The sequence below is a fragment of the Melitaea cinxia genome, chromosome 1, assembly GCF_905220565.1.
Source record: "Melitaea cinxia chromosome 1, ilMelCinx1.1, whole genome shotgun sequence".
NCBI lineage: Eukaryota > Metazoa > Arthropoda > Insecta > Lepidoptera > Nymphalidae > Melitaea > Melitaea cinxia.
The window spans coordinates 20,547,128-20,563,939 of record NC_059394.1 but is presented as its reverse complement, the minus strand read 5'-3'; the positions used below and the strand labels follow the sequence as shown (position 1 = coordinate 20,563,939).

General features: G+C 35.3%; 1 protein-coding gene across 1 annotated transcript in view; it reads right to left on the bottom strand.

Moving 5' to 3' along the window:
• The window catches only part of LOC123654755, a 43,369-nt gene extending 27,485 nt beyond the window's left edge, over nt 1–15,884 (bottom strand). Inside the window, exon 1 of the mRNA XM_045590643.1 lies at nt 15,794–15,884. Coding sequence (XP_045446599.1) covers nt 15,794–15,884 — 91 coding nt within the window. The remainder of the gene's footprint in view (nt 1–15,793) is intronic.
• Nucleotides 15,885–16,812: the final 928 nt, after the last annotated feature.

The window sequence follows — 16,812 nt, the reverse complement described above, 5'->3', positions numbered from 1 at the left end:
GAGCCTATTTGAATAAAGCTGTTTTTGATTTTGATTTTGAATTATTCGTACATTCATTAGTATCTTTTCTGTAATGTGGTATTTTGTTTATGGCTCCCTGTTTATCCAAAAAACCAGATAAATAAAGGAATCTTAGAATTTGTCGAAATTGAATTCGTGTTTAAAATCCAATTTGAGCAAGTGTCCGATCACTCAATCTCAAATACATTTGTTGTATTGAACTGGAACAACCTGTAAGTGTTGTACTACTTAATAAGATGGTAAAAGTAAATAACCATAATATTTATAAAAATACGCTGATTTTTTTCCAATTATTTCCTTGATGCATGCATAAGATAATTTCTTCTTAAGACCGGAGTCTTTGCGTACCATCTCAACGTGACCAATTACTAAATATTGATTACAATTTATTTCTAGTGTTACAAAAATCAAGTGCCCTGAATGTGTCCAATGCCACTTCCAATCTAGTGTTCTGTGAAACCGAGCCCTGACCGGGTCACGAGCATCCATACGTGTTTAAAGCTCAAATTTGCATAATGCTCCGATGAACCGGAATGATTCCTATTAACGCAACGGCAATTTCACACACCGCTTGTCAAAGGTTGCAGTACAACACTGCGTCATGTAGTCGAGGCACTAAATCAGTGTCATATTTCTGACTGACGGTCATGTGTGAACAATGTCTGTATCTAGAAGACATTTTTAATGAGTAAAAGAATTAAACTTATTGAAGGTTCATTAATTTTAAGCTTTGGGTACTTTTTATCGTGAAATTAAAGAATATTCCCTTTAGATAAAGGAAGTCAACAATATAGACTCATTGTCTGATTTCATTTTTCGTATATTTAGAAAATAATTAGTTTATAGTCTGTTCAATGAACATTTGTTAGAGGAAGGCTCATTTGTTAGTTCAGAAATTGCAGACATCATAACTCTTGGAATTAAGTCAAAATTACATAATTGCATTAGTATTAGGCACTTTTCAGCTTTAAAAACAGGGCCATCCTTAGCTGGCATCTAAACTCATCATAATAAGCGACCCGCATCCACTTGACCAATTTTTATTGATAGTCAAACTTCCCTTTGTCGGAAGTGGTATGCTACCGTAATATCCAAATTACCTGGCTTACATAGAATTTATATTGACGAATACTAGTATTGCTTCTGTAGGCCTTTATATAATCTATTTCACTGAGATACGGCACAGCAGGCCATAATTATCCTGCTCAAAATCTAAAGCAGCCCAACTAGAGAAGTACCTCTACCTTAAAGAAGATCACCGCTAATTAAGACTGTTTACAAGCAATGTTGTGTTTCTGTGGTACGTAAGGCGACCAAATCCCCCTGAGGGGGAATAAGGGGTAGTATCAGCGACACACTTGAGATGCTTCTGGTGTTACAGGAATCTATAAGCTGCGGTAATCGCTTACCATCAGGTGAGTCGTACGCTTGTTTGGCGACCTAGTTGTAAAAAAAAAATTGACAACGCAATAACAATATCAATAAGGGTTATATCAACATACACCTTAATTTAACACTTCTAATAATTATTAAATAAACGCTTTACATTTAATTATCCGCAGTGGATCAGCGTGGTGGATTAAGCTCCAACCCTTCTCCTACACGAAGAAAGAGGCCTATGTCCAGCAGTGGGATGCTACAGACTGATTCACGATTACATTCAACGACCCCCAGTGGGATTTATCCCTCTGTTGGAGACTGAAGGAGACAACTGCAAACATTTCATGACCTGCATAGGTTGTTAATATTAGTCTTGAGCAGAGATCGAGCCCGTGGCCAAAAACAACAGCCAAAGCAGTGACCATTGTACAATTGCGTCGTGAAATAGCTGAATATTATTACTTCCCTTAAGGTATAAACTCCTACTACATCGGGTTCAATATCACATTTCACTAGCCTGCGTGCTCCAGTTATATTATGATGTATAGAACCTAAAATGCATACAGGCAGGGTTACCATGATGCAGGACATAGGTGAAAAAAGTGAACTCAAATTTTAGAATACGCAATGTTTCATGTTCTTCAATATTTTGTGCTTATAATATTGACTGTACAGGTACTGCTGCGTTGTTTTTTTTTATTTTTTTATTTGGGTTTACTTATGTGATATATAGTCTTGTATGAACATGTCACATCCCAATTTTAAACAATGGCCTCTTTCTCCATGTAGGAAATGGATTTGAGCCTAATTGTCAAGGCTGCTCCAATGCGGGTTGGCGGATAAACAAACATTTTATTTTTTACTCCAAAACATACAAGTTTCTTCACAGTTTCATCACGACTCGAAAAAATATTTTGATTTGCGAATCATACGATTGCGAAGAAGTCTGATAGCCTTAAAAAAGAGCTGCAAGGTAACACTTAAAGCACAACAGTTACTTTGGATGTCAAATACCATCAACAAACACTTATACCAGATACATTAACACTACACCAGAGATTGCTTATAAGTAGTCATACGAAGATAAGTGTCGAATATACTAATATCCACAATTGACCGAAATAATTGTCACAATATCGGAGAACACAGCCTCGTACGTGAATAATTGGTTGGGGCGGATCGATGACACGAGATGACGTAACTCACTCACACACCCATATTATCTATGTACTCTGTACATAGCTCCGTACATACGGCTAAATGAACGGGTGACTGCAAAAGTTGATTGCCCTATAATTCAGTTAATTCGACTTTATTTACTGTTGAAACTAAATTATTGGACATCTGATTAATTGCTGATATACATAAAGCTGTGATTTGTAGTGCATTCTTTTGGAGTGGAATTGGATTATTCTACACTAATATTATTTGGATTTCATTTTAATTTTTCATGGATAGTAATGATTATTATGACTTTGCGAGGTAAATTTTATTTGTCAGACTGTAACAAAGAAAGCGAGGTATTCCCGAGTTGTTAGGAGATAACACGTGCTATACCAACTTCTTTTTGTGTTGCCTTAGCTAAGTTTATTGAAATCAATGATATAAAACTATAATTGGCCAAAGAGTGGATAGTCAATTAGCCGCGGCTTAACCCACGAATGTACTGTCAAAACCGGATCCTGTCTCCGGACTTTTGTGATTCACTTTTAGCACTTGTCATTGGCAAAATTATAGGCAAAAAGCTGATGGAGCCAGAGTCTCGGAAGAAGAAGAAGAAAGAAAGTCAAACTGATTTTGATGACAGAGATGAATAAATAAAATGCTTTGAACAAGTGTGTATTCTGAAATTAAGTAGTCAATACACCTCTTTTTTCGCAGTAAATGATTATATAAGTCGCAGAATATCAACAGATTTTGCTTATAGCTGATGGAGAATTGGAGAATTGGATGGGAAATTTATTTATTTTTATTTTGTATAGACATTTTATAAATAATTGTTAAAAAGAAGTCTGTGTAGCTATAACAGTCACCTGTTACTTATAACACAAGCATTAAGTTGCTTACTTTAGATACAGACGAGCGTGTGTGTGTGTGTGTATGTGTGTGTGTGATTTCCTTGTTGTGTGTGTCATAAAAATTGAGTTGTCACTGAAAGAAATCTATACATACATGAAAACTAATTTTGTCGTTTCTGTAACGAGACTTAAGTTATGAGCAGTTATATCGGTACAAAAGAGTAATCCCCAGCACAGCTAAAGGGATTGAGTTAGCCAAGTTTTATGAAGGTCAGCGTTGGGTTGAACGGGTGTTTGTTATGATTTTATAAACGGAAACAAATATATAATCAGTGACTTATGAAAAACGATGATAGGTCAAGTTGATCAGCGTGATATATAGAGCCCTAGTTAAGCCCCGCGGTTTAACACAAGTTAATTAGAGGGGAAATATGAGGGGTAAATGGGTTATTCGATACCGAAAATAATTTTTCAAATCGAACCATTAGTTTCAGAGATAAGCTTAAACAAACAATCAAACTTTTCAGGTATATTATATTAGTATAGATAGGAATCGACAGATAGTCACGAATTCAAATCCAAGCCGGCACCATCTCGCCATCTATTTTATTACGACTTATTATGTTTTCCTTAATATTTTTTTTTTTATATCACTAGGTCGGCAAACAAGCGTACGGCTCACCTGATGGTAGGCGATTACCGTAGCTTATAGACGCCTGCAACACCAGAAGCATCGCAAACACGTTGCCGACCAAATCCCCAATCCCCCCAGGAGCTCTGGTCACCTTACTCACCAACAGGAACACAATACTGCTTGAAAACAGTATTGTTTAGCTGTGATCTTCTGTAAGGTCGAGGTACTACCCCAGTCGGGCTGCTCCGTATTTTGAGCAGGAAATTCCTGCTGTGCCCTACCTTAGTTAATATTCGACTTTGAGGAAAATATTAGGGAAAAACAAACATTCTGAAATAAATTTAAAGATATGTATATCTGTTATCATGGAGTGGAACAGAGTAGTAAAATTAATTCCAACTTTTCTTCTTTGTGGAAGAGGAGATCTTTGTCCAATTGTCACCTCTCTGTATTTACAAGGTTTTTCATAAATAATTGCTTAATCATACACACAAAACAAGGCTCATATCCTGAGACCATATGCGGGGACTTAACCCAACCGTTACCACAGTAGCCAGTTGCTGTAACCACTGCCCCAACTCGTCATCAGCTTACAAGCTGATACAAACATGAGATGAAATCAAATTAAACACAAACAGGTTGTATATACATTTATTGTGAGTGTCTAGTACGCTCCAGTGCGGCGCGGCGACGTAATTTCGTATCTTTATGTATGAGCGAAGTTATTTGAAGCGACCTTATAAAGATTGTGGGGCTTTAAGTTCGTTAGACTGTTCGGTAGCTGGAAACGGTTACGGCTCAATTTAAAATGTTTTATAAATTGTATAGTTAGTTATTATACAATTAAAAGAATGCTTGCTATACGAGCGCTGCTTTTTATATACAATTAGTACGAGGAGTGAATACCGCAATCTTCCCAATACCCCCAATCCTAGGACCTCTAGTCACCTTACTCAATTCAGAAACACAACACTACCGTAAAATAAAATAAATCAAACAAAATAATAATAATAATTCAAACTATTAAGTGAAACAAAAAAAAACATGTGTCTTTATTTATTTTTGTCGACACTTTGAAATTACATACATAATTTAAAAAAAAAGTTTACTAGTAATATTTTGGTTTTACAAACGTCATACTATACAGTCGCGTGACTCATATTACGTCACTTCCGTTATATATTTTTCTTACAGTTGACTCATATTACGTCACTTCCGTTATATATTTTTCTTACAGTTTTAGTATCACATTTTTTTCAGTTCGGTCGCCCAGCCAAATTTTAAGCCTACCGTAAGAAACTTCGTTCCAAAATTAGTTTTTTTAACAGGTTTTAGAGGTATAGATGTTTTCATCATTTTCGTGGTAACATACTTTAAGTTGTTAATAAGTACAGGAATGTCATTGCACTTATTAAAGTGCCTAAATATCGGGAACAGGAAACGACCAACGGCAAACATGGTTATTTTCAATTTTACATATAAATCATAGACGGCCTAAAAAAACGAATATTTTTTATTTGCAAGAAAATTGCTTTAATCGGAACACCAAATAATTTTTTGGTCCGGATTCAAATCGTAAATATTAGTCGAGACTTACGTTACGATTGACGAGCTTTTTTCATTAATCAACATCGATTCAATCGACGAAATAACATTTTCATTCAAACACACATTTAAATTAAAAATAAATAAGAAACAAAATGAAATAACACAATTGCGTATTGATGTTATTTCGAATACATTTAAAAGAGCAATATTATAATATTTATTGGATCGTGATCACGTCCGTTACTGGGAAAATACTCTATACTCTGTAGAGGGATTTGGAACGTGTTTAAAATTATACGGTACAAAAGATGCGGCGGATTGGTTATAAGTTGACTAACTGTGAGCAATCGCTGGACTATGTCCATAGGTTTCTTGTAATTGTATTGTATATGCATGGTTAAGAACATATTTTAACTAAGTCACTTTGTTTAGACTTATTGATTTTATCTTAATAATTGGCGCAACGGTCACAGCCATGAATTGTACCTGGTGCGCTGGCGGTTGCGGGTTCGATCCCCGCACATGACAAACATTTGTATTGGCCATACATTGGTGTTTGCCATGGTCTGGGTGTTGGTGCAGCGTGGTGGATTAAGCCATAGCTTATAGGATCATAGATCCTTCTCCAATATGGAGAAAGAGGCCTATGCCCAGTAGTGGGATATTACAGGCTTGTAACGTAATTTTCCATGCATCTTTAACTTACTTTTCTTTTTCCCATCGTATGAATACTATTAAATAAATATATAGTAATAATTTGATAATAGTAGTTAAAAAGAAATTAATAAAAATTACTCGGTTCAAATATATAAAAGTGCAGTTTTTTTGAACACGTTCTTTCGCTGTCTTCGGACAAAACTTGAGCGAAAAAACAATTCTGTAAATTTTGATAATCTATTATTGACACACAGTTTAATAGAAAAATATAAAAACTAATGATCAATAGTAATGGTAAATTATTAAAGATTGCGCAAGCTTTGAACCGCGTAGCCCGCGATTGGCGCTGCGGGAGTTCGCTCATTATCAGCGAATGTAAATAGCCATATACAAATTAGTTCATGTCTGCTTGTCGACCCACACTCTGATTGTTGGACCATTTGCAACAACTATATTACGCTGTTACAAATATCAAAATTTATTAATCGTATGATGTAATTAAGGCGACTGTAAATTTTTCTTATTTCCTTACTAGCTTTGACCCGAGGCTGCGTTTGCATTGATTTTTTTAAATAAAAAGTATTCTAAATTACTTCTAATACCTTCAAGACTATGTGTACAAAATCTCACGATGATCGATGAAGTAGTTTTCGTATGGAAACGTAAAAAACAAACTTACATTCACATTTATAATATTATTAGGGATTAGGGATACATTATTATTTGTATATTTTGTACATTCTTACTGTTTTATAGTATATTGAAGATTTATTTGTGTAAATAGAAATATCTCGTTAATACAATAAAAAAGTTTCTGACGGATATCATTATCCGTCAAAAAGCGTTCTCTACAACTGGTTAAATAGTGATTTATTGATATCATTTTATAACTATATATTGCCACAGTTGCATCTATGGATATTTGTCAAGCACACAAGGTTCGAAGTTCATATTTTATATGAATTTTAAATTCCAAGATTATATTAATACTAGCTGACCCCGCAAACGTTGTTTTGCCATATATTTTATTAACCTTAACCTCCCCCCCTATAACTTAAGGCAGTGAAAAATAGATGTTGGCCGATTCTCAGACCTACTTGATATGCACACAAAATTTCATAATATTTTAATTACCGTCTTAACCCCCCTCCTCCTATAACTTAGGGGTATGAAAAATAGATGTTGGCCGATTCTCAGACCTACTCGATATGCACACAAAATTTCATGAGAATCGGTCCAGCTGTTTTGGAGGAGTTTAACTACAAACACCGCGACACGAGAATTTTATATATTAGATATATGAACTATTAATATAAAACATTAAAGGCCACTAAGCCCTTGATTTCACTCTGAAAGTTTTCAATAGTTGACTCGTCAAAGGCCCGACGAAATTCAGATCGACGTAACACGAGCTTTGTGCAAACACACACATTATGTAGAAATACTCTTTGAGATTATTCGCGTGAGTCAATGTAATACAAATTTATTGTAATATTTTCCAATAAAATAATATTAACCGAGGTAGAAGGAATGATATTTCGAAATTCAACCCCTAAAAATGTAAAATGGTGGTTCAAAATTTGTATGGCGAAATAATAATGAATAGACATTTCGATTCGAAACTTCGTAGGAGTGTTCCCAAAAGTAAATAAGCAAATACGTCTTTCGTGATTTTCCAAAAATCAACTCCTTAGGGGGTGAAATGGGATAAATAAACCTAATAATCGACATGGTTGTCGTTATTTATGTTTTTTGGGACGTTGATTGCAAAAATGGCAGTTATTTCGAAGTCTAGACGGCGGACATGACATAAAATTAATTAAATTGTTTGTTCAATAAAAAAAACAAGTAATTATAAGTTTTCAAACTTTGAAAACATCATTATAACATTAACATTAACTATATTTATTTTCATTGTCATTCAGCATAGACTGAGAAAATAAATAGTACCTACCCTTAGGTACCCTTAGGTACTTCCTTAGGTAGGTTTCCTGCACGAGCGAATCCGCGGGCAAAAGCTAGTGAGTCAATAATAATTTTGGGTACTGATTGTAAATTAATTTATTTACCTCTAACAAAATTACATATAATTCAATATTATACATTAAAATAGAAGCAACTAGGGAAAATCTGTTAGTATTTTTAGTTGGTCTGTTCATATAAAAGAAAGACGATAAAAATAAAATATAGTGCCTCTCCGAGGCACGGTGGGGAGATCCATCAGGATGGACAACCACCAGAAAGAAACACTATGTCTATAATAAACAAAATGTCGTGTACTTAATTTATTCATTATATGAATTTATTGTGTAAGTATTTATATATAAATGTAAGTAAAATGAATACGAGTAACGTGATTACGAAATATTTATGAACAAAAAGCAGTTGCCGCCCACACGTTAACGAAATAAAGAGATATTACTGGCAAAAGGGCTTGTGCAGAGGTACTCAATCTTTTTATATAACATACCCAAATGATCAGATTATCACTTGTGTATGTTGTAGTAGATTTGTAAAATGACTATCAAGTCTACTTAAATAAATTAATATTTAATTTTAATTGTTAAGTATTAAATATTTTTAATAACTGGTATTTTGTTGACTATACCATTTTTATTGTTTGTAAGACAATGATTACATAACTACTGTTATTGATCAACTTTACTGTTCACGTTATATTCCATACTGGCCGTGTCCAGCGGTTTTACACGAGTTGAACTTGAGGAAAAATATACATTTGACATTAATTTAAGACCTTCATATTTCTTTTTGGCCTTGCACGGTAAATGGTGTATTCAATACAAAAATAATTATTCAACTCGAACTAGTTCTAAGTGTATTAAATAAATGAACAAACAAATTTTTCAGCTTTATAATATTAGTATTGATCATACAAATATTTTGTCAAATAATTTGGTGTATAATAGATAAAAAATCTCATATTGGTATAAAGTTTTCAATTTTATTTTATATTTTTTTATATTTTTATTTTTACGCAGAAAATTATTTAAATTTCAATGTTATTATTTTAAAGTTCATCTCAACTAAAATAGGGGAAAAAATAATATTACTACGTTCTTATAACCGGGAGTAATAGTGTCAGAGTTTGAGAGCCAGTGGACTAGTTGTAGACGGACGGTCGTCGCTTGAAACTGAATTAAAATGTAGAAATTGCTCCACTGGCCGACCTTTGATCTTCACTATCACAAAGTTATATTGAAGTTAGATACTTGGAGGATGACGAAGTTAAATGGAAATTTGATAAATGTTGAAAGATCAGAAGACGTTCTTGTATATTTATTTAGGATGTGTCATGAAAAAATATTCTGTTGGTCTTTATAAAATGTATTTTAATATGAGGTACGTATGAGAGTTGAACGTTGAATACATGGTACAGAAGTCGTCGAGATAATGCGACATGGGACAGCTATGTCTTATTAGGACGCTAATTATTTAATGAAAAAAATAATAATTAAGTAAAAGCTAAAAACCCGCCTCCGTGAAGAAAAACTAAAAGAAAATCAACTGAAAAGGCTGGAGCAAGATAAAAATTCAATAATTAGACAAAGTCAGTGAAATAAATCGAAACAATATCAAACATTATATACCTACTGTACATTTAAAAATATCAATGCGGTAGTCCTTCGAAATTTTATGCAACATCGTACACGACATGCAGTCGGAGACATACACAAAAAGAGAATGATTTGACTTATCCTTCAATTTCATTTCTTATATGTTAGCAAAACCAAATTGCGCAATTATGTTTTAGAAACACAATCCAATTACAGCAGAGAAAACACTGATTCTTTATGAATTATGTAAAATAGGCTTTAGTTTTACATGGGATTGAAGAATATTCTACGCACATTTCAATACATTATAAATTTTATTCATCGCTTCAGCCTGTAATGTCCCACTACTGGACATAGGCCTCTTTCCCCATGTAGAAGAAGGATCAAGCTTTATCCACCACGCTGCTCCAATGCGGGTTGGCGGATATATTCCCTACTATGAGTAATGATCGCTATCAGGTGTATATGATAACAACCGGGACCGACGGCTTAACGTGCTTTCCGAGGCACGGTGGGGAGATCCACTACGACTGCAGAAACACCCAGACCACGGCAAACACCTGTATGGCCAATACAAATGTTTGTCATGTGCGGGGATCGAACCCGCAACCGCCAACGCAACAGGTACAATCCATGGGTGTGACCGCTGCGCCGACGCGGCGTTGTTATAAATTTTATTACACAAAATTAAATTTAAAAATTTAATTAAAATCATTCCCCTTAATATATTCAGTAGTAGTACGGTTTCATATGATGACGCAAGCACGCATCGGGTCGATGCAACAGACTCAGGTAACTGCGTCACTACATGCGCCTGTTATTAATATTGCTAGCCTCGGAGCAAGGAGTGCGCTAAAAGTGGCATAGTATTTTACTAACTCAGAAACTCTAACAAGGGAGATTAGAGCAAAATAATAATGCTAGCTAGCGACTAGCTTTTAAGTAGTGTTTAGTTCATGTGGTAAAGGAGTCAAAGATCCTGGTGAGGGTTGGGTGTAGGGTCAGTAACGTACTTACAATACTTCCAGCATCGCATGTGTGCACAAGCTACGATGTCCATTCACCATCTGGCGGATAGTACGCTTTCTTATCACACACTAGTAGTATTTTGGAATCTTTAAATTTCGTCCTGCAAATTACATGATATGTTTCACATTCAACGACCCCCAGTAGAATTTCCTCCTATGTCTGGGGTCGGAAAACACACACAATACACAATTATGAACGCTCAGACTACAGCAAACATCTGTAGGGCCAATGCAAATGTTTGTCATATGCGTGGTTCGAACCCGCGTCGTCGATATATAGTATATTACTGGAATTTTAGTTTTATTAAGTCCTGGAAAGGTATCATCTGTTACCCTTACGATTAATATTTTAATAGAAATTAAGGTGACAATGTTCATACATCAACAAATTAGGTAGCATTCAGTGGATGTTCATGGATGACTGTAAGTCATATCGTTTTCAGCTCAAAACAATATGCACAAAAAATAGCAGCTTAAAGGCATGAAAATTTAATTTCATACGCCACACGGATGTTGTTGACAGTTCTCCAAATATAGAACTTCTATCGATTATTATGTTCTATGCTGTGAACTACGTCGCCGGTCGTCGCCTCTGTCATGCGATATCTCTGCGATTAAGTCCCAGTAAATTGTAATCGTAGTACAGCTTATATGATCAACGTGTTAATAATGAAAAATTTGTAGGTTTTCTTCTCATACATTCAACAATTATAAAAATAAGAAAAATAATATTATATAGTTTTGATTTTCTCGTAAATTTAATATAAGATTAATTTAGTCAAACATTTTAAGAAGTTGACGTTTAGAAAACGTTTCAAACGTTTAGAAATATGGTTTCCACAATGAAGCACTACGAGCAAAAGGCTTGTTAAAATACGCAAATTAAGTAACAAAATATCATTGATTTTTTTCTAATTCAGAATGAGTTTTAACGTATTTGTCGGATAATTATAATAAATACTAGCTGTGCCCGCGGCTTCGCCCGCGTTGAAATTAGTGTGTCACAAAGTTTTCCCGGCAAACTTCCAGTGAAACTCTCATCAAAATCTTAGCCGTTCCGTAAACCTTCCTCTTGCCAATGGTGGAACCCTCTCTCTCTCTATAGATTATCACAGATAGCATAAAAATAGTTATGTAAACATAAAAAAAAAGTTATGGATAAAACAAGGATAAGCACTTTTGTATGTACTATAGCTAATTTTAATACATATATTACAGCACTGCTAATACAAAACAACTATTAAATTGTTTATCAAAATTCAAGTACCAGAGAGGCGGGAACTTTTAATCTAATTCTGGACACGGACGAGCGTTCGGGTACAAATCGTATTACCTAAATTACGGACATTCGACACTCTGTACGGAGCTTTATTGAATTTTTACACGTATATATCGGGCATGTTGATGAAAATAAATTTAAAGTTTTTATTTTAAAACATTTTGAAACATTTTGAAAATTATTAAATTTACGAAATTATTATAGTTTTTTAACCGACTTCCAAAAAAGGAGGAGGTTCTCAATTCGACTGTATTTTTTTTTTTTTTTTATGTATGTTACATCAGAACTTTTGACCGGGTAAACCGATTTCGACAAATTTTGTTTTAATCGAAAGGTGGTGTGTGCCAATTGGTCCCATTTAAATTTTATCGAGATCTGATAACTACTTTTTGAGTAGTCTTTAATAACGCGTAGTTGCTTGACTATTTTTTCGTCGATTTACGTTGTATTACTTGTCGATGTAATTGAAGTCGGTTTTTTTTTTCGTTTGCGAGCAAACACAATTATATTAATATAGATTATGTAATTTGAGTATGTATTGTGAATTTTAGTAATAACTTAGTTTTGTTTTGTTAAATGAAATAATGGAATTGAAAGTGAGGTCAATTTTTGTATTTTTATCTTCATATGACACGTATTTAATACGACAACGACACTAACGCATTAGGATAATATCCTGTAATGTTAGATGTATGATGGAATAAATAAATAGATAAATTTTTTATCTCGCTTCAGCCTGTACTATCCCACTACTGGGCATAGGCCTCTTTCCCCATGTAGGAGAAGGATCAGAGCTGAATCCACCACGCTGCTCCAATGCGGGTTGGCGGATATATTCCCTACTATGAGTAACGATCGCTATCAGGTGTACACATTAACAACCGGGACCGACGGCTTAACGTGCTCTCCGAGGCACGGTGGGGAGACCCACAAGGACTGCACAAACACCCATTTTACACACATTTTAAAAAATAATAAACATTTTAAAAAATTTAGTATCTGAAGAGTATTAATCGGTTCAAGATATTGCCAATATTACAATAAAACGCATTTTTTAATGAGTCGGTGAGATCGGGGTAGTCAAAATCATTCAAAATTCAGATTGTAACTTCTCGTTACATACCCCTTATGTACTTCGATGCGCTATATTTATATAAGACAAGACACTGTCTCCAATCTGTTTACATTTGCATCGGTAATGTCAGTATTATTCAATGTTAATGCTGTTACATAAACTGTAGATTAAGTCAAAAGCATATTTAATGAATAATTTAAATTACAGATTAACAGAGCGATTTGTATTTAAAATTTTTAATTGATAGTAAATAGTTTCCTTTGTTAATTTAAATATTTGATTAAAATGATTGAAATGAAATAAATAATATGTGACCAGTGTATCGATGTGTGTGTGTATCAGTGAAACTTCACATTTTGAATGATTTTGCACTTATATATCATCAAATTCCTTTAGTCGACAAACTGATTGTATTAGTATTGCCTTAATTTACGAGTCCTTCATAAAGCTAAAGATTTATGATATGAAGATTTATGCCATCTTAAGCTTAGAATGAATCTAGACCAAATTAAGTAATTGAAATTTTAGAATAAACGGCCGCTCTGGTGTAATGGTGCGTGTGCCGTGTCGGCGGCGTATAATTACTGGAGGTCGTGGGTTTGATTCCCACTCGGAGTGGATATTTACGTTAATACAAATATTTATATCCGCTCTGGTTGTCTGTCCTTGTGGGTCTCCCCACCGTGCCTCAGAGAGCACGTTAAGGTGTCGGTTCCTGTTGTTATCATGTACACCTGATAGTGATCATTACTAATAGTATTCGACAACCAGCAATGGAGCAACTTGGTGGATTAAGCTCTGATCTTTCTCCTACATGGGAAAAGAGGCCTATGTCCAGTAGTGGGATATTACAGGCTGAATCATGATCTTGAATCAGCGGACCTCGGATGTGAGTGAGTCTGGTGTCCGAACACACAGCATTAAAAACGTGACCACCAGGCAACCTACCACTAATGACCACTGTGCTTGTTACCGAAAATTAATTTGCAGACCACAAATTTATTTTAAAAGATCATTTTGTCTCGAAACGTATATTTTTTTCATACAAGTAGGTCGGCAAGCAAACGTACCGCTCAACCTGATGGTAAGCGGTAACATATAATAGACAAAGCGACAAAGAAACACCTATACAGACAGTTCAACAGTAATAATTATTCTTTTTTTATACAACTAGGTCAGCAAACAAGCGTACGGCTCACCTGATGGTAGGAGATTACCGTAGCCTATAGAGGCCTTCGATACCAGAACAACCCCAAATCCCGCAGGAGCTCTGGTCACCTCACTCACCACAGGAATTGAATAGGATATATCCCGCTATATCCCACTTCAGTTAGATTAATACAAATTTAATATTTGCTTTACTTATTCAATCAATCATTACAGCCCATACAGTCCACTGCTGGACATAGGCCTCCACAAGTTTACGCCAAAAATAACGTGAACTCATGTGTTTTGCCCATAGTCACCACGCTGGGCAAGCGGGTTGGTGACCGTACTGGCTTTGTCGCGCCGAAGACGCTGCTGCCCGTCTTCGGCCTGTGTATTTCAAAGCCAGCAGTTGGTCATCCCGTCATCGGTCGGCTTTTCAAGTTCCAAGGTGGTAGCGGAACTATGTTAGATTAGTTCAGTTAGATTAATACAAATTTAATATTTCCTTTACTTATTAAATACATTTAATTATAAATAATTTATGTTTGAAAACCGCAAAATGGATCCGCAGCCTCGGCATACTAAAATACTCCGAGTAATCTATTTAAATTTTAAGTACCGATAAATGTATTGCACGTCTTCGAACATGCTTCGGAATTAATGTAATCTTCGCAACACGCGTTAACATATACGAGCCTCGTTCATTTGTACGCATCTAGGATAATAACTCCTATGGTACATGTACTTAGGGGTGACATTTCCGTGACACGGGATAGGCCTTGCTCTTAAACCATGCCGACATTCGAACAACAGCTTTCAAAGGCGAGCTCGAAAGTGGTTTCCAATAATTTCGAATAGGATCCTTTGCTATGCGAATTATTCACAATCAAATACTTGTGAATGTTCGATCCGAGCAAAGGTTAATTTATATATTTTTTTTTATTTTAATTATATATCGTATTAAGGCTTTTTATCGTGTGAAGCTAACATTGTTTGTGATCTCAGTTAAATTGCTAAAACGATTTTGATATTTTCTAGTAAAACTTATTTACGGGGAGTAAGCTGGTGAATGCGTGACGAGAGCGTTACGAAAATTGTGATCGTACGAGGCGAATGGAAATTGAGAGGGAGTATAGATGGAGCTAGAAAAGTTTTACTTCAGTCGATTGGTCTAAAGCGTCACTTTTTTTTGCTATTACTTTTTTCATGATACGGGAAATGTTATCCATTAAATACTAATTACATAATTTTTCCCTTTTAACATGTTAATGTAATTTTAAATTTGATTAAGGCCTCACATCTTCCGTCAGATAAACAAGAAACGACTTATGAAAATTAATCAAATTTTCTTAAGAAATAATGATGTACATGTATATGATGATGATGTGTAAAACAGTGTTAAGTAAATGGCTGTATATAAGAGGCTCACACGAGGTTCCGACGTGGTCTCTGTCATCGGCGCCGGGCTCGGGGGCATTCGAGAACAATCTAATTGTGGCCGCCTCGGGCTCGGCGTACATTCTCCGTGCTTATACCGCGGTGGAAGTGATGAGCGTTTACATGTTATCATGAAAGAAATTGGTAGATCTTTCTTCTTTTCCAACATCAACTTGCTTGGCTAACATTCTGGAAAGTGGTGTGAAAGTTACATTATCTTAGATATCGATTCCTGCTACAACGAAAACCTATCAACGATTCAGCCTGTAACATCCCACAGCTGGGCATAGGCTTCTTAGGTTAGAGCTTATTCCACCACACTGCCCCTAGGAGGGTTAGCGGATAAATTTCCTACTATGAGTAACGATACGGGAACGAGTAAGGGAAGGATAGTAAATTTTGAATGACATATTTATTTATTTATGTCATATTTGACGCCGATGATGTCGATATATTGACGGTTACAGCCATGGATTGTATCTGTTGCGCTGGCGGTTGCGGGTTCGATCCCCGCACATGACAAGCATTTGTATTGGCCATACAGGTGTTTGCCGTGGTCTGGGTGTTCGTACAGTCCTTGTGGGTCTCCCCACCGTACCTCGGAGAGCACGTTAAGCCGTCGGTCCCGGTTGTTATCATGTACACCTGATAGCGATCGTTACTCGTAGTAGGGAATATATCCGCCAACCCGCATTGGAGCAGCGTGGTGGATTAAGTTCTGATCCTTCTCCTACATGGAGAAAGAGGCCTATGCCCAGTAGTGGGATATTACAGGCTGAAGCGTTTGATATTTATTTATATCAAATCAACAGCCTAAAAAAAGTTCTAAGCTTCTAGCTCTAAAAATGGCGATACTTCTATACAATTTTTCATCCCCACCTTTTAATGTCTTTCTTCTTTCTAACTCTTTAGTCTATCTGTGTAGTAAATTTCATTTAAATCGGTTCAGTAGTTTAGACGTGAAAGCGCGACAAACTGACAGACAAAGTTACTTTCGCATTTTTAATATTA